The 18,777-nt window shown below is 39.7% G+C and overlaps 1 protein-coding gene across 1 annotated transcript in view; it reads right to left on the minus strand.

Annotated features, from left to right (window-relative positions):
• The window catches only part of TMEM131 (transmembrane protein 131), a 185,822-nt gene extending 167,455 nt beyond the window's left edge, over positions 1 to 18,367 (minus strand). The window contains 1 exon segment of the mRNA XM_017871809.1: positions 18,281 to 18,367. Within this exon segment, the coding sequence (XP_017727298.1) occupies positions 18,281 to 18,367 (87 nt within the window).
• Positions 18,368 to 18,777: the final 410 nt, after the last annotated feature.

Here is an 18,777-nt window from a genome sequence, read left to right on the forward strand (position 1 = left end):
GGTCTTACGTTTAAGTCTTTAATCCATCTTGAGGTAATTTTTGTATAAGGTGTAAGGAAGGGATCCAGTTTCAGTTTTCTACATATGGCCAGTCAGTTTTCCCAACACCATTTATTAAATAGGAAATCCTTTCCTCATTCGTTTTTTGTCAAAGATCAGATGGTTGTAGATGTGTGGCATTATTTCTGAGGCCTCTGTTCTGTTCCATTGGTCTACATACCTGTTTTGGTACCAGTACCATGCTGTTTTGGTTACTATAGCCTTGTAGTACAGTTTGAAGTCAATTTCTTACAAATTAAACATACACCTACCATATGACCAAATCACTCCGCTCTTAGATATCTGCCCAAGAGAAACAAAAGCATTTGTCCATACAATGAACGGCGTGTACATAAATGTTTGTAGCAGCTTTGTTATAGCTCAATATTGGAACAGCCCAAATTTCCACCAGCCCAAACTTCCATGTATCCAGGTGAACAGACACATGAATTGTGTTATATCTGTACAATGGAATACTACTCAGCAATAAAATAAGCTACTGATAAACAAAACAACACAGATTAATCTCAAAATAATTATGCTGAATAGAAGAACCCAGACCCTCGAAAAAGTACATTCTGTATGACTTGATTTATATAAAGCGCTTTAAAATGTAAACTACCTGTTAGTGACAGAAAGCAGACTGGTGGCTGCCTAAAGATGAGGAGTGTAAAGGGATTACCAAGGGGCACAAGTAGACTTTTAAGGGTGATACGTATGTCCATTATCTTGACTGTAGTAATAATTTCACAGGTACATAAATATGCTAAACTTTTTAAATTACGTAAACACATGCAATTTATTGTACGTTATTCATACATCAATAATGGTTGTAACAGAATTCTAGAGCATGAGAAGCTATGGTCTCACATGAAGTCTACAGAAAAGGAACTCAGGAAGTGTATCACTCATGTGCACTTTCTTGAGGAGAAAAAAATTATCATGAAGACAGAATCTGACCACTGAAATTACTCATACAAAGACTCACAAATGAGGAATTTGCCTTATGAAAGATAAGCAGATACTCGATGCAAAGGATCTGTGGAAATCAGGTTAGAAAAGCAGAAAATAAATATTGTTTTTGAAGTCTATGCCACAACACAAAAATAATCATTTAACTGTAATAAACAAGAATAAACATCTCAGAACATGCCAACACACCCTTAAGTGTTATGAGAATAAGGAAGATCACAATAGACACTATTTTGCTTCTGAAGTCATTTAATAAAGGCTTAAACTTATCTTAAAAGTGTACCTGAAAATTGAGTCCCATTATCAAGAGATTAAAACCAAAACCAAAACCAATATGAATGCATAAAAAGTGGATGGAAAAGATTAAACACATCTACAGTGAGATTAAATAAGATAAACTCAACTGTCTGTATAAAGACAAAAGGATTCCGTCAAACAACTGGAACCCAACTATAACCACTTAATACAAAATCCAGAAAAGTCAAAGGTCAGCGAATGAGCAAGAATACACAATGAATAAGGATAAAAACAAGCAAATAAGGATTACAACACTAATAACTTTACAATGTAAAGATATGTAAAAACTGTCATAATTTAACAGTGAAAAGGAAAAAAGGAAATGGGAAAACCAATGTTGTGACTGAAATGTAAGCAAAGGGCAAGAAGACAATTCACTAAAGAAAAATAAATGGCCAATAACCATATGAAAAAGATGATCAACCTCATTAGACAGTAACGCAATCTCTAGAGGACAGGGAAATGCCATAGTTTGCCATTTGACTGGCGGGACCTTTGAACCTCATGAACTCATATCCAGAGATAAGGGTCTATTAAGAGTACTCAGAGCCCTCGAAAATGCCCGCGCCATGCATTTTTTTTAACCTTCTATCAAATGTAAGACACTCCTACAATGTTTCAAAAGCAATTTCACTGAATCACAGAAACTTTAGTCAACTAGATGCAAATTCTCTTCACCACATCTCTTTAGAACAGACAAGACATAACAGGGGTGTTGTTTCACCTCAGGTGTTAAGGAAAATATGCACATGCATGTGAACTTGGAGACACCTTTCCTACCTCCCCACCCGCAAATTCTTTGGTCTTTCAGTACCTTCCCACCCATGCTGCTGTCATACTTAAGGGCTTCAGCTTCAACCTCGCTCCTCACTAGGCTGTGGATTCCAGATCATCTGAGCACAGCTTCTCTCAGAACACACTCCCAATTCCAAATGGGGATATGCGGGAGGAAAATGGACTCTTCTTCCAATCAAATAGACCAGCCGTGGCAAAAATAGATGTAGTATGCTTTAAAATACTATTAAATTCTTTTATAAAACGGACACATCTGATAATTTCATCCCTATAACTCAATGGTTCTCAACTGAGGGCAATTTTGTTTCCCTGGGGGCATTTGGCAACATCCAGAAGCATTTTCTGGGTGTGGGTTTTATTAACACCAAAAAACACGCTGGACAAATTCTAGAAGAGTTAAAAAACTAAGAGGCATTTTTGTTTGTCACAAATCATGGGGCCACTAACATTAAGTATGTAGAGTCCAGCCTGCTGCTAAACACCAGGTAATGCACAGGACACTCTTTCTTCTACCCTACAACCAATTATCTGGTCCAAAACGTAAACAGGCCAAGATTGAACACTGTACTTTAACCTCAGTTTTATAGAGATATCAATAATTTAGATGTTCATTTGTAGTAACATCTCCTCGCATTTTAATTCAAAGTGCATTACTGTCTTAACAACTGTGTTTGTATTTCCAGTGGTCCTTGCAGCTCTTAACACACTGGAGGTAAATACAGAATTCATTTTACAGATAAAGAAACTAAGCCTCTAAATGTTTTACATTAGTAAATGATAAGAGAATTCAAATCCTTCGATCTGGTCTAGTATTGCATTCATATAATAACATATCCTTGACAGAACTGCGTATGCCTAAAACCAACTTTTAGCTTACATGAGCTGAAAGTTGGCTATGTTACTGCTAACAAATTTTAAGATGGCCATACTTCTATACTGCATTATTATTAAACAGAAGATTTAATCTTGCTAGAAAAAAAAAATCAGCTAAATGAAATTCACTTCAGAATGAGGTATGTGGCAGTTGTGTACATGGCATGGATGCTTAGAGGTAAGACAAGGTCTGCACACCCTAGAATTTAAGCTTCTTGATGGTACAGGCAGCACAAGCACACAAACCCGGGGTACCAGAAGCCACAGCAGGCGCCACGTGAGTATTACCTACATACCAGGCAGCTTTCCCCAGGGAAATACCTGGGAGCCAGTTTCCTTGCAGGTGATGAGACAATGCTTCTCTGTCACCTTTAGAGATAAAATTACATACTTCCTCCAGGACTGGGTTGGGGGAAGGTAGAGGATGAGGTCTGCTTTTGATTATGAGGATCTCAACATGTAATCCTACTTCTCATCAAGCCAATCTCCCCCACAAAGTTCTCTGCAAATCATCTCATAGTGAAAATGGATGACATCTGTGAGGCAGTTTTAAGAATTTTTAACTCACAAAAGGGGTCTTTCCTGACTTTCTAATTGTTTTGCTTCCTGTGCTTCTCTGTGTGTATTTTTAACATGAATTTTCACTGAGATAACTGTAGATTCATATGCAGTTGTAAGAAGTAGTAAAAAGAGCTGTATTTTAACTCAGTTTCCCCATTGTATCATTCTGCAAACACTATGGCAAAATATCACAAGTAGCCCAGCGACACTGGTACGATCCATCTGCTTGTTCAGAAGTTCTGTTTTGTATGTCCTCATTGGTGTTTGTACGTGTATTTAGTTCTACACAATTTTCTCCACTGTGTAGGTTCATGAACACCACAGTCAAGACACAGAACAGTGTCAGCACCCTGAGGATCCAGTGTGTCGCTTTTATAATCACACTCATCTTCCTCCTGCCCTCCCTCCAGCCCTGGCAACCATCACTCTATTACTCATGACTAAAACTTTTTCATTTTAAAAAGGTCATATAAACGAAATCATGCACATGTAACCTTTTGGAGTTGGCGTTTTTCACTCAGCCTAATTCTCTGGAGACTTATCCAGGTTGTTGTGTGTGCCAACACTTCACTCCTTTTTATTGCTGAGTCGTATTCCATGGTATGGATGTATCGCTGTTCAACAGCACATCTTCTGAAATACATCCAGGTGGTTTCCCGTTTGGGGCTAGTATAAACAGAGCTGCTATGAACATTTATATACAGCTTTTAGTGCAAATATAAATTTTCATTTCTCTGGGAGAACCCTCAAGAGTGCAATTAGTAGGTCAATTATAGTAACCGCATGTTTAGATTTATATGAAACTGCCACACTGTTTTTTCCAGAATAGCTGCATCACTCACATACCTACTAGCAATGCATGCGTGATCCAGTTTCTGCACATCCTTGCCAGTATTTGGTGTTGTCACTATTTTGTGTTTTGGGTTTTAATTTGCATTTCCTGGTGGCTAATGATGTTGAACAGGTTTTCATGTCCTTTTTACCATCTGTGTTTCCCCTGCAGGGAAATGTGTGTTCATGTCTTTTCCCTGTTTCATTTTTATACTACTGAGTTTCGAGAGTTCTTTCTATATGCCAGAAACTAGGTCCATTGTCATACATGGGACTTGTAAATATTTTCTCCTATTCTATATTTATCTTTGCATCTTCACATGGTCTTCTGCAGAGAAAGGTTTTGTTTGTTTTTGTGAGACCAGTCGTGCTCTGTTGCCCAGGCTGGAGTGCAGTGGTGTGATCAAGGCTCACTGCAGCCTTGACATGCCAGGCTCAAAAGATCCTCTGCTTCTGACTCCCGAGTAGCTGGGACTACAGGTGCATACCACCACACCCGGCCAATTTTTTATTTATTTTATTTACTTACTTTTTATTTTACTAGAGACAAGGTCTCACTCTGTTGCCTAAGCCGATCTTAATTAAACTCCTGGGCTCAAGGGTTTCTCTTCCCTTGGCCTCCCAAAGTGCTGGAATTACAGGCATGAGGTACTGCGTCTGACCCAGAGCAAGTTTTACATTCATCGATCTTTCCTTTATGTATTGCACATCTGGTATTAATTCTCTGGTGTCAAGAACTCTTTGTCTAGCCCTGTAAGCTGAAGCTTTACTCCTAGTTTTTTCTCCTTAAAGGTTTTATTATAGTTTTACATTTTACATTAAGTCCATGATCCATTTTGAGTTAGTTTTTGTTTAAGGTGTGAGGTCTTTGTATATTCAGACTTTCCATACCATTTTAGTATTTTGTGGTATTCTTTGTTCCTAGTTTTTAAGGCTATTTTATTTTATTTTATTTTGACATGGAGTCTAGCTCTGTTGCCCAGGCTGCGATCTCAACTCACTGCAACCTCTGTCTCCCGAGATCAAGCAATTCTCCTGCCTCAGCCTCCGAAGTAGCTGGGACTATAGGCATGTGCCAGCATGCCCAGCTAAATTTTTTTAATTTTTAGTAGAGATGGAGTTTTACCATGTTGGTCAGGCTGGTCTTGGACTCCTGACCTCAAATGATCCGCCCGCCTCGGCCTCCCAAAGTGCTGAGACTACAGGCGTGGCACCCAGCCTTAAGGCTGTTTCTGAACCTGCTATTTATTCTTCTTTTGTACCACTTATTGTACTACAACAGAGGGCAGGAAACAGTAGTAAAGGGAGAATCAAAATAGGGATGAAGCAGGGAGCAGATATTTCTGAGAAGCCCAAAATTTAAAGTAGAAAATAAAAACCTGTGTTCAAATACCAACTCTGCCCTCACTAGCCAAATACTCTTGGAGAAAGTCTGTAGAAAGCAGCATTCTGCCAGCTACAAAGAGCTGCAGAGCTGTTGGCCTCTGATGACAGCTTTCTAGTGTCCCACCCACTTCTCCCTTCAGCCACAGGTAATCAACTTGGTATGACACGAAGTGGCTGTTTTGAGCACAAAATTAGTTGCAATGTTGTAAAACTGATTATGTAGAATGAGAAAATCTAGCTTTGTTTGCAGAGAGAAAAATAACTGGGGGGAAAAAAAAAGCACTACCTTGTAGTACATTTGGGTAGTGGGATGCAAGGGTAACGACCCCTGCCCCTATGCTATTGCAGAGGGCTTAAGAATTTAGGCTTTAGATCCTGGCTAACATGGTGAAACCCCGTGTCTACTAAAAATACAAAAAAAAAAACTAGCCGGGTGCAGTAGCGGGCACCTGTAGTCCCAGCTACTCAGGAGGCTGAGGCAGGAGAATGGCATAAACCCGGGAGGCGGAGCTTGCAGTGAGCTGAGATCCGGCCACTGCACTCCAGCCTGGGCGACAGAGCGAGACTCCGTCTCAAAAAAAAAAAAAAAAAAGAAGAAGAAGAACAACTTAGGCTTTAGAGTCAAATGCTTGGTTTTCAATTCTAGCTTTATCACTTAATAATCACTTATTTGCTTAGGTTAAACTCTCTGCACTTTAACATGGTCACTTGTAAAATCATCATAAAATGAATACCATCTCACGTATTTAAGAATTTAGAATACCTGACACTTGTCAATACCCAATCAATATTACTTATATTTATTACTTTTCACATTTTCAAATTTTCTACAAGCATATATATTTTTTATAATAGAAGTCCTTTAATTTGAAACAAAAGATGAGTACTTCTAGGTCTCCGCACAAGTCAAAAATCACAGTTTCTTCTCCATTTCCTTTTCTCCTAGGAGAACATTAAAGCTCATTCCCAAGACAATTTAGAAAAGAAGTTGGTAATCTATAGCCCATAAGCCAAATCCAGTCTTCTACTAGCTTCTGCAAATAAAGTTTTATGCCCATTTCTCACGTACTGTTATGGCAGCTTTCATACTCCGATGACGGAAGTTGAATAGTTGTGATAGAGACCATTCAGGACACAAACCCTGAAGAAGTTAATATCTGGCCCTTTACTAAAAAAGTTTGCCAACATCTGGCTTAGATCAACAGAAATAATGCCACAATATCTTATTTCCCTACATTAAATCCCTACATAAGAAAATCTGTGACCTAAAAATCTACGACAATCTGGCATACTGTCTCCTCATGAAAAACACAGACAATGGACAGTCCCACTAGTGAAATGCAGTACGATTCTGATGCTAACCATCTGCATTAGTCTGTTCTCACACTGCTAATAAAGACATACCCAAGACTTGGTAATTCCTAAAGAAAAGAGGTTTCACTGACTCACAGTTCTGCAGGGCTTGAGAGGCCTCAGAAAACTTACAATCATGGCGGAAGGGGAAGCAAACATGTTCTTCTTCACATGGCAGCAGCAAGAAGTGCCGAGCAAAGGGGGAAAAGCCTCTTATAAAACCAGCAGATCTCACGACAATTTACTCTCATGAGAACAGCAGCATGGGAGTAACCGCCGCCATGATTCAATGACCTCCCAGCGGGTTCCCTTCCACAGCATGTGGACATTATGAGAATTACCAATTCAAGACAAGATTTGGGTGTGGACACAGCCAGACCATATCACCATCCAGACAGTGTCAGAATCTACAGGGTAAAGGGCACAGTCTCTAACAAGACAGCCCTCACTTCAGATACCAGTTACAAGTTTGGGGGTCCCCAGCCCGATACTTCTGACCAACCAGCTACAAACCTAGGGGGTTCCCATGAACTCCAATCAGGCTTGATAATTTGCTAGAATAACTCAGTAAAGCACTATACTTAATTATTACAGTTGTATTATAAAGGGGCATAGAGGAAAAGGTCTGAGATGAGGGTCCCCACAGAACTACTGTGTCCTCTTCTCCACAGATCAGGGCATATCAGTCTTTTGGCACACTGATGTGTTCACCAACCAGAAAGTTCCAGCAAGTTTCAGTACCCAGAGTTGATTAAATCACTGACCACCATATGACCCAATTCACCTCCCAGCTTCCCTAGAGGAGGGTGGGTCGGCTCAAAGCCCAACCCTCTAATCACATGGTTGGTTTTTTCTTTTACTTTTCTTGAGACGGAATCTTGCTCTGTCACCAAGGCTGGAGTGCAGTGACACGATCTCGGCTCACTACAACCTTTGCCTCCCGGGTTCAAGCAATTCTGTGTCAGCCTCCCGAGTAGCTGGAACTACAGGCGCATGCCACCATGCCTGGCTAATTTTGTATTTTTAGTAGAGGCAGGTTTTCACCATGTTGGTCAGGCTGGTCTCGAACTCCTGACCACAGGTGATCCACCGGCCTCAGCCTCCCAAAGTGTTGGGATTACAGGCATGAGCAACTGCGCCTGGCCAACATGGTTGGTTTTTCTGATGACCAACCCTATCTTGAGTTTTCTCATTAGGTATAAACTCAGATGTGATCCAAGGGACTCAGGAATAACAAAGACACACTTATTATTAAGGAAATTCCAACATTTAGAGCATCTCCAGGACCAGAGACAAAGACCAGATTACTGCACAACTAGCTATAAAATCCTCTTGCTAAGAAAAAAAAATGAATTTAAACCTAATCCAGACTCTAGATTTAGCTAACAGTTTACAGAAAATTCACACGATAAGTGATTGTTAAATAACACCAAGAGGATGAAAATAGCCAAACCTAGAATGTTGGAAATCCTATAGACAAATGAGCCAATTTCATTAACAACAAAAAGGTGAGTGGAGGAAACAGCATAAAAGAGACTTAGGAGACGTAGCACCCACGCAATGTTTAGACCTTGTCTCGATCTTGTTTGGGACAAACCAAACGCAAAAAGGCATTTCTGAAGCAGTGGAAGAAAACCGAACCCAGACCAACCAGGTCTGATATGATATCAAGCATTCTGGTTATCTACTGCTGCATAATAAACCACTCTAAGGTTTAGTGGCTTAAAACAACAATTTATTCTCACGTAATGTCCCTTCTGTGTTGCAGTTACATGTGAATTCAGGCAGCATTTATCTGAAAGTTCAGACGTGCTGGTTGTCTAAGGAGGCTCACATGATGGGAAAGTGATGCTGGCTGTCAGCTGGGAACTCAGCTGGGAACGCTGACCAGAAGACTACATGTGGCCTCTCCATGTGGCTTAAGTTTCTCACATTATGGCGATTCACTTCCCAAAGAAAATGTTTCAAAACTGACAGACCCAGGTAGAAGTTGTCAAACTTCATATGATTCAGCCTTAGCGGTACCAAAATGTTCTGCCACACTGCATTAAGTCAAAATACTATTATTATTGTTCTACAGCGTATGCATTCATTTCGTTATCCACACACTTAAACATTTTTAATATTCTTGATTCCTTTGCACTTCTGAGCTTCTAAAATCATTTACCTTCAGCCTAAAGACTGTATTATTTCCTTTGGCATAAATTTTCTGGTGACAAATTCTCTCCATTCTTATCTATTTTAAAATGTCTTTATTTCACTTTCATTTATAAAGGATATTTTCACTGGGTATAGAATTCTAGTTTGGTAAATTTTGTCAGTAAATTTTATTATATATTATTTTTGTCTCTCATTGGTTCAGTTTATAAGTCAGCTGTCAGGCTAATTCTACTTCTTTGAAGGTCTCTTTTTTTCTCTTTTTGCTTTTAGAATGTATTTCGTTGGCTTTGATTTTCTTTTCTTTTCTTTCCTTTTTTTTTTTTGAGATGGAGTTTCACCTTTGTTGCCTAGGCCAGAATGCAATGGCACAATCTCGGCTCACTGCAACCTCCGTCTCCTGGGTTCAACCGATACTCCCGCCTTAGCCTCCTGAGTAGCTGGGATTACAGGTGTGTGCCACCATGCCTGGCTACTTTTTTATTTTTAGTAGAGACAGGGTTTCACCATGTCGGTCAGGCTTGTCTCGAACTCCTGACCTCTAGTGATCCACCTGCCTCAACCTCCCAAAATACTGGGATTACAGGTGTGAACACTGTGCGCAGCGTGGCTTTGATTTTCAGTACTTTTTCTATGAACTGCTCAGATCTCCCTACAAGGAAGAACTGGTCATTCAGTTATGAAAAACACCGCTGGCTACCAGCCTCCACCTACAGCCTTTGGGATCAACGGTAGCATTTGAGGTAAGGCCAAGTTCTTCTTGGGCTCCTCCCAGACAATGAATGAGCACAGCAGGTGTACCAGGGCCTGGCCAACCCTACCCAGTGCAGGATGCTTCCAACAGGCAGTCTTTGCTCCAGAGCTCCCCACTGGGTTGGCCGAGACTCTGCATCACAATCTGAGACTCTCCTGGCCCAATCCTGCTTTCTTCAGCTTATTTTTCACAGGCAGTAGCCCTCAATCTCTTGCACTCCTAACTCTGTCTCAGGATCTTGTTGAGAACTCAAACTGACATGTGATAAAGGCTATCTTGGGTGGGGGTGGCAAAGGGGGCAGTGAAGAAAAAATCTTATCTAACCGTGAAATACTGAAGGCTGTATTTCTGAGATGAGGAAAGTGTCAAAGAGGACTACTAAATACCACTGTATTAACATCATACTGGCTGTAGCTAGTAAAGTTAAGGTATAAAAAGAAAAGGTAGAATGTGTGATAGTTGATTTTGGGTGTCAAACTGAAGAAATGTCATCAAGCTCAGATTATGATAGTTTATGGAGGTTGTTCAAAAGCATCTAGAGCTAAGTTATTAGAATCAGTAAGTAATTTAGCAAGTTTTCAGGATACACAGTAAATATATTAAAAGCAACCACATTTCCACATTTTATATTGAGTCGTATGAAATTGCCACTTTTATAGATCAATAAAGGCCGGGCACCAGCAATATACTTCAACCTAACAACCACAAAAAGCGAACATTTTGAAAAGATGTCACTTACAATAGTATTAAACATACCAAAGACCCAGAAATAAATCTATCAAAAGACGTTCAAGATCTTTATGCAGAATATAAAATTATGAGATAAAGAAGACCTAAATAAGTTGAAAAACATAGTGTGTCAGACTGAACACTGAAGATTCTGAAAGATTTTTAATTCTTGCCAAATTGATCTTCATATTCTGAGTGATGCTAATAAAAAACCCCGATTGTGTGTGTGTGTGTGTGTGTGTGTGTGTGTGTGTGTGTGTGTGTGTGTGTGTAGAGATAACTGAAAAGATACATATGGAAGGCGAAGGACTGAGAATAACCAAGATGTTACTGAGGAGAACAACAAAGTGTCAGGATTTGTTCTACCACATATCAAAACTTTAAAAACCATACTCATTAAAACTGTGACCCTGGTATTAGGATAGACAAATAAGCCAAAGAAATCCAATACAGTGCCCAGAAACAGGCTCACACATATATGGACACTTGATTTACGAATAAGGTGTCACTGACAAATACTAGGGAAAGAAAACATTGGGAAAGTCAATAAAGGATGCAGAGACAATCAAATATAAGGAAGAAACAAAATCCTGACCTCACATCAATAACAAAAATTTATTCCAGACGGAATTTGAGCTCACTGTGAAAGGCAAAACAATAAAATTCTAGAATACAGGAGAATATCTTCACGACCTTGTGATAGAAAAACATTGAACAAGACACAAAAGTATTAACCATAATGGAAAACACTGACAGACTAAACTTCATTAAAATTAAGAATTTCTGCTCATCAAAAGTCACCATTACATAAGCCAAAAGGGCAATCCATCCAGTGAGAGAAGCTATTTTCAATATATGTAACCAATAAAGAACTCATGTAATGGAACTGGTTTTTGTTACTGGTGTGAGGTCAGGGTTCCAATAAAGAGCTTGTATTCAGAACTTACAAAGAACTTCTGCAAAACAACGGGAAAAAAGACATGCAAACCAACAGCCAAACGGGTAAAAGACTTAACGGATGTCACAAAGGAAGATATCCAAATGGTCAAGTAAACATGAAAAGTTGCTCAGCTTTATGAGAAATCAGGGAAACAAAAATAAAATGGCAATTAGAGATCATTACCATTCTCCAGAACAGAAGGAGGGAAGGAAGAAAACACTTTATAAAGTTGTTGCAGAGGAATTCCTGATGATGGATCTGCAAACTAAAACCACCACTTTGGAAAACTATATGCACTATCTATTAAAACTGAAGATACACATACTCCATGACAGTGGTCCCCAACCTTTCTGGCACCAGGGACCGGTTTCACGGAAGACAACTTTTCCATGGATGGGAGTTAGCGGGATGGTTGCAGAATAAAACTGTTCCACCTGAAATCATGGGGCACTAGTTAGATTCTCCTAAGGTGCGCACAACCTAGATCTCTCATGTGCAGTTCACAACAGGGTTTGCACTCCGATGAGAATCTAATGCCACCGCTGAACTGACAGGACGCAGAGCTTAGGAGGTAATGTTCACTCGTTCACCCACCACCCGCTGTGTAGCCCCGATCCTAACAGGCCATGGAACAGTATTGGTCCACGGCATATGGGGGCTGGCGATCCCTGCCCTATGACCCAATAACTGCACTCTAATCCCTCGGAAAAAAAATCGTTTGAACATATATATTATGTTCACCAAGAGACAGCATTATTCTTAATAGTAAAAAGCTAGAAGCAACCAAAATACACATAAACAGCAGAAATAATACATAAATTGTGGCATATCCATACAATGCAATACTATTCAGCAACGAAAATGAAGTAACTATAGTTACGCTCAACACATAATGCTGTGAATCTTAGAAACATAATGCTGAGAAAAACGAGCCAGAAAAAAAAAAAAAAGAAATACCAACTGTATGAACTTTAAAAAAATATGTGACCCTGTAGTATTTGGAGATATATATTCAGATGCTAAAATTACAGGGAAAGGCAATTATTATAAAATTCAGGAAAATGGCTAACTTTATGGGTGGTAACTAGGAGAGAGCTTGAGGGGAAACTTTGGAGGGTACTGGCCTGTTTTTAGTTTTTAACCTGGGAGGTGGTTACACAAGTGTTTGCCTTGCATTCCCTCCCCAAATTTAAGCATCTACATGTAAATTATATCTCACAATAAACACTTTAAAGAAAAAAAAATGAATCAAAATCGTATACTCTTTGGAAGAAGGCTCAACATAGGTTCTCTAAGTGGTGAGAATTCCACTTATGAAACATGGTTTTTGCCAGGCACGGTAGCTCACACCTGTAATCCCAGCATTTTGGGAGGCCAAAGCAGATGGATCCCTTGGGGTCAGGAGTTCGAGACCAACCTGGCCAACATGGTGAAACCCTGTCTCTACTAAAAATACAAAAGTTAGCTGGGTGTTGTGGCACAGGCCTGTAATCCTGGTGGCTGAGGTAAGAGAACTGCTGGTACCCAGGAGACAGAGGCTGCAAAGAGCTGAGATTGCCCGCTGTACTCCAACCTGGGTGACAGAGTGAGACTCCATCTCAAAAAAAGTAAAGAAATTAAAATAAAATAGGACTTTAAGTTTTAAAACACAAAGTTCTGCCAGGCATAGTGGCTCAGGTCTATAATCCTAGAATTTTGGGAGGCTGAGACGGGAGGACTGCTTTGAGTCCAGGAGTCTGAGACCAGCCTGGGCAAGATAGTGAGATCCTACCTCTACAAAAAATTAAAAATTAGCCAGATGTGGTGGCACGTGCCTGTAGTCTCTGCTACTTGAGAGGCTGAGGGGGGAGGGTCACTTGAGCCTGGGAGGTTGAGACAACAGTGAGCCAGAATTGTGCCACTGGCCTCCAGCATGGGTAACAGAGCAAGACACTTTTAAAAAAAAAAAAAAAAAAGACAAAATTGTGTTTGTGTTTTCAACTCACAAACATTCTAGACCTTGCTTTCCAAAATTTTAAAATTATGGCAGGATAGTGAAAAAAATACAGAGTTAGTTTTTTTCCTGAGCTTTATCTTCATAAAAAAAAGTTACGATTAGACTGGGCGCAGTGGCTCACACCTGTAATCCCAGCACTTTGGGAGGCTGAGAAGGGGGAAAACAAGGTCAGGAGATCAAGACCATCCTGGCTAACATGGTGAAACCCCGTCTCTACTAAAAATACAAAAAATTAGCCGGGCATGGTGTTGGGCGCCTGTAGTCCCAGCTACTTGGAGGCTGAGGCAGGAGAATGGCATGAACCCGGAAGGCGGAGCTTGCAGTGAGCTGAGATGGCGCCACTGCACCCCAGCCTGGGCAACAGAGCGAGACTCCGTCTCAAAAAAAAAATAAATAAAAATAAATAAATAAATAAAAGTTAGACTAGAGGCCGAGCATTGGTGACTCTCATCCGTAGTCCCAGCACTTTGGGAGACCAAGGCGAGAAGATGGCTTGAGGCTGGCAAGGCCAGCCTGGGCAACACAGAGTCAAAGTTGCAGTGAGCTGTCACTGCGCCACTGCACACCAGCCTGAGCAATAGAGTGAGATCCTGTCTCTATGACCTGTGTGGTCAGTCAGCTGCGGAGCTCTGTATGCTGGCCAAGCTCTGATGTGCTCTCTGGACCTCCAAGGTCAGGACGTGGGGGTCCACTGGCCCTGGGGGACGGGCATGCATTCTTTACCCAAGCTCAGCCACCATCTTCCTGCCTGTGGTACACCTGGCCCCTGTCCCCACCACATCCCACCACCTGTACAACGGGACCCTCGGGTACTGTGCCATCAGTTGCTGGTGAGGCCCAGGTGAGTTCGTTCCTGTAATACCCTTAGGACAGTACCTGTCACCAGAAATTTTTAAAGCTCTCAAGGTGATTCTAATGTGGAGCTGGGGCTGAGATGCTCCAGGTTTTGAGGTCTTTGGCCAAGTGCATGAACCTCTTAGAGGAAGAACGGCTGGGCAATAATGGGGGCTTCGCCCACCACTTTAGCTCAGGACTCTCAACTCCCCTTTTAAAATGAGGTGCAAAATAAATTTGAGGGACTTGAACTCAGAGAACACGTTTTTGTAGTTGTTGAGACAGGATCTCACTCTGCTGCCCAGGCTGGAGTACAGTGGTACAATCACAGCTCACTGCAGTCTTGACATCCCAGGCTCAAGCGACCCTCCTGCCTCAGCCACCAGAGTAGCTGGGACCACAGGCGTGTGCCAACACACCTGGCTAATTTTTTGTAGAGACAAGGTTTCCCTATGTTTCCCAGGCTGGTCTTGAACTCCTGGACTCAAGCGATCGACCCATCTCAGCCTCCCAAGGTAGTTGGGATTGCAGATGTGAACCACCGCATCCAGCCCTGCCTCTATTTTTTTTTTTTTAAAAACAAAGTAAGATTAGGAAGCAGATTCAGGTTTATTAACATATTATGCTTGTAAATGAAAGAATCTTTCGTTATTCCATTTTATAATCTTTCAAAGGAACAGGTTAGAAGAGCCAGCCATTCTCATCAGTTAGGATGGGAATGATGGTTTGAGATACTTGACCAGGGCATCCTGTGGTTATAGCCTTAACGTGGACTTCTGTTGAGATGCATATTCCTCAGAGTCTGTGTCATCTCAGGAACTGTCTGATCTTTATGTATTCTGGATGCTAAATCTCAGTCCAGCCAAACAGGAACGACAATGGCCAAAGCACCAACTAAAGAAAACATGATCTATGGGGGTTATAATTTCTGTTCGTAACAAGCGCGAACCCATGGAATATCCGAGAGCACTGCACGTGCATTGTGCCGTGGGGAGTTTTGAAATCAGACATGGTGAGTATGGTACGTACTGGATACTGGATTCCTGCTCTACCAATTGAGTACTAAGGAATAAATTATTTAACTTCCATAAACCTAATTTTCCTTATCGTTAAAAAATAAAGAAAACAAGTCTAATCTTTTGGCAATTTTTAAAATTTATTTTTTACTGATTTCTTATCAGTTGATTTTTGAGGATTAAAAAAATTACTGAGTTGGCCAGGCACGGTGGCTCACACCTGTAATCCTAGCACTTTGGGAGGCCGAGGCGGGTGGATCATGAGGTCAGGAGATTGAGACCATCCTGTCTAACACAGTGAAACCCCATCTGTACTAAAATACAAAAAAAAAATTAGCTGGGCGTGGAGGCGGGCGCCTGTAGTCCCAGCTACTTGGGAGGCCTAGGCAGGAGAACGGTGTGAACCCGGGAGGCAGAGCTTGCGGTTAGCCGAGATCGTGCCACTGCACTCCAGCCTGGGCGACAGTGCGAGACCCTGTCTCAAAAAAAAAAAAAAATTACTATGAGCCAAGCCACATGAATGTACATGAATTCCAGATCTAAGAAGGAACGTTCTTGGGCAAAATTCTAATTTTAAATAACGTAAAACAAGGTTGTTGCTTTGCCACTCTCCCTGCTTTAGCTTAAATTTAGAGAAAAGATATATATTCTGCCACAGAAATGCTACCCGTACATTTTTCTGTTCTAATCATAGCATAAGAAACCAGGAGTTATTTAAAATAGTTAAACCTATTGGTAAATTATAGTCAGAAAAGGTAAGTTTTATGTCAAAATAAAACTTTCTGAGAAACATTCAACATTAAAATGAGTAATTTTATATGTATTCAAAAGGGTCTTATATTCAGCTATTTAGGGGCCATATAGTATATTATATAGCATCTCAATATTAGACATTCTACAGAACTCTTAGTGAGGTTTTCTTCGTGGCTTAAGTAACCAACTGATACTACTTGCCCTCAACATTTTTGTAGACCAAAATTACCTTTGCCACAGAATTATGAGGTCTCGCCCAAGCTCCTGTCCAAGCATCTGAGCAGATCCGAAGACTATTAGGAAACCACATCCCAGTTCACAAGCTTTTCCATAGCCAACTCCATCTAGATATAGATAAGCAGCCTCTCTCAGCAAAAATACAAATCATACTCCAGAAATTTTAGAATGGATTATCAACCTGCAACCTAGATGTCCAGTTCCTAACAGACACAAATTCTTCCTCAATCAATAACGAACAACCACATTTAGGGAATTTTCCAGAAATTCAGTCCTGATTTGCCTGCCATCCAGATCCTGTAAACAACCACCTAAAGGAAGATATTTAAAACATTTGTTCCCATACGTTCTTCAAGTTCTCACCTTGAAACAGATTAAAGAACTAGAAAAAAGAAACTTACGATCATTTTTTAGTAGGAAGGCTTTATAAAATTAGACCTACATTATGTTCAGCTTTTATTCAGTTTTAAAACTCACAAAGCTGACTCTAGGCAAATACTGTGCAACCACTGTCTATTAAGTTTCTCAACATCTCTTACGTAAAGAATGATAAATTTATTAAAAAATTTAGAAGCAACAAAAGTTTGTCTTCCAAAAGACTTACTAGCTTCATTGCCAGAGAAAAAGATTCTTAAAATCCATCACTTTTTTCTTGCTCTCTTCATCTAGCTTAATGTATAAAATGTAATCTAAATTTATGCTAAAACGCAAATAAAAATCTTGTTCCATGTCCCTGTATAATTATTTTCTCTATTGTCTTGATCTTTTCCTGCCTTTATTATAAACTACAGGAAATATTTTTCCAAAATTATTTAGGTCATTTAGTTATAAATAAATTTAAAATACTATAGGTAGTATTTCATAATAAAGAGACTAACAATCATATCTGGAAGGAGAACACTGGGATTCTCGTGTCAGTCCCAGTACCAGAAAGTCATGGGATCTTGATCACCTTTCCTAACCTAAACATTGTTTTCCCCTGAATATAAAACTAATTAAAAAATTATCAGTCACGCTAGCAAACAGCATGTTACTTGAAAAACAAATGTTATCATTACAAAGTTACTAAGAAAGGACAAGCACAGAATATGATAAAAGCTTGTAAGAAAGGAGAAAACACCTAGCCATAAGAAATCAGAGGGTTAGTTACGGTGGCATTGACTCTCTCTTTCAGCTCTGAAATTCTCAAAGTCATTTTTAGCTGGGAAGTCTGAAATAGGCTTCATGGTGATATCTGAACCAGCTCTGAAAGGAAGGACAAGATATATATTGGATTACACTTTCAAATTTTATGTATACTTAATGATGTGACTTAGGATAGCCAGTAGAAGTACAGTACAGGTGAAATCTATAGTACTTATCCTCTCTAGAGAAGTTCTCTTCTAGATAAATATTTTGAGATCCTCCATCTGAATTCACACTCAGAGAATCCCTGCTCCTGATCTGAAGAGAACCCCAGGTCCTGATCTGACCCCTTCCCCTCAAATCCACGGGCACAAACACTTGCCACAGATTGATGATGTACTTATTTATAAGGTTTTAATACCACAGTGAGTTTGCATTTTAAAGAAAGATTTAATCTAGAAGATAACTCACATAACTACGGAGGTTTTTATATTATTAAAACTCTACTGACCTATCTTCAAAGCTCATAAACCAATTACATTTCAGATAAACCAATTACATTTTTAAAAGAAAAGTAATAACCAGATATTATTCAAGGCTTAGCAATAACTTTTCAACTTAAAAAAAATTACCTGTAGTAGCCCTCCATCATCAAAACGCAGTACTTCTATTATGCTCTCTGACTGAATGAATGCTGTGAAGAAAACAAAACATACCATCACTTACAAGGAACATAAATTTGATTTTCATAACATCTTTGACCTTAAAGTTAATTAACATAATTTTACATCTAAAAATGGACTGCTTAATGGTGATGGTTAAAAGAAAATATGACTAATACTTCAGAATTTTATAAACTAAAAAATACTTTAAAATAAAATAAAGCAACTTCAACAACCTGCAGGCTATATGCATCAACTTCAAAATATCCATTACTGTTATACTATGAGAAAGCACAAAACAGTCATATTCAACAAGATACAACTAATTATTTTCCCTGATAGATTAACTGAAAATATCAAAAGTATATAGAAAAGATCACTACAGTATTCTATTTCCCCCAAGAAATGATCAGCTGAAATTCTGTATCACCTGCTCTTTGTAGTGATATGACCTGGGATCTACAGTC

Source organism: Rhinopithecus bieti, unplaced genomic scaffold (assembly GCF_001698545.2).
Source record: "Rhinopithecus bieti isolate Rb0 unplaced genomic scaffold, ASM169854v2 scaffold_6935, whole genome shotgun sequence".
Classification (NCBI taxonomy): domain Eukaryota; kingdom Metazoa; phylum Chordata; class Mammalia; order Primates; family Cercopithecidae; genus Rhinopithecus; species Rhinopithecus bieti.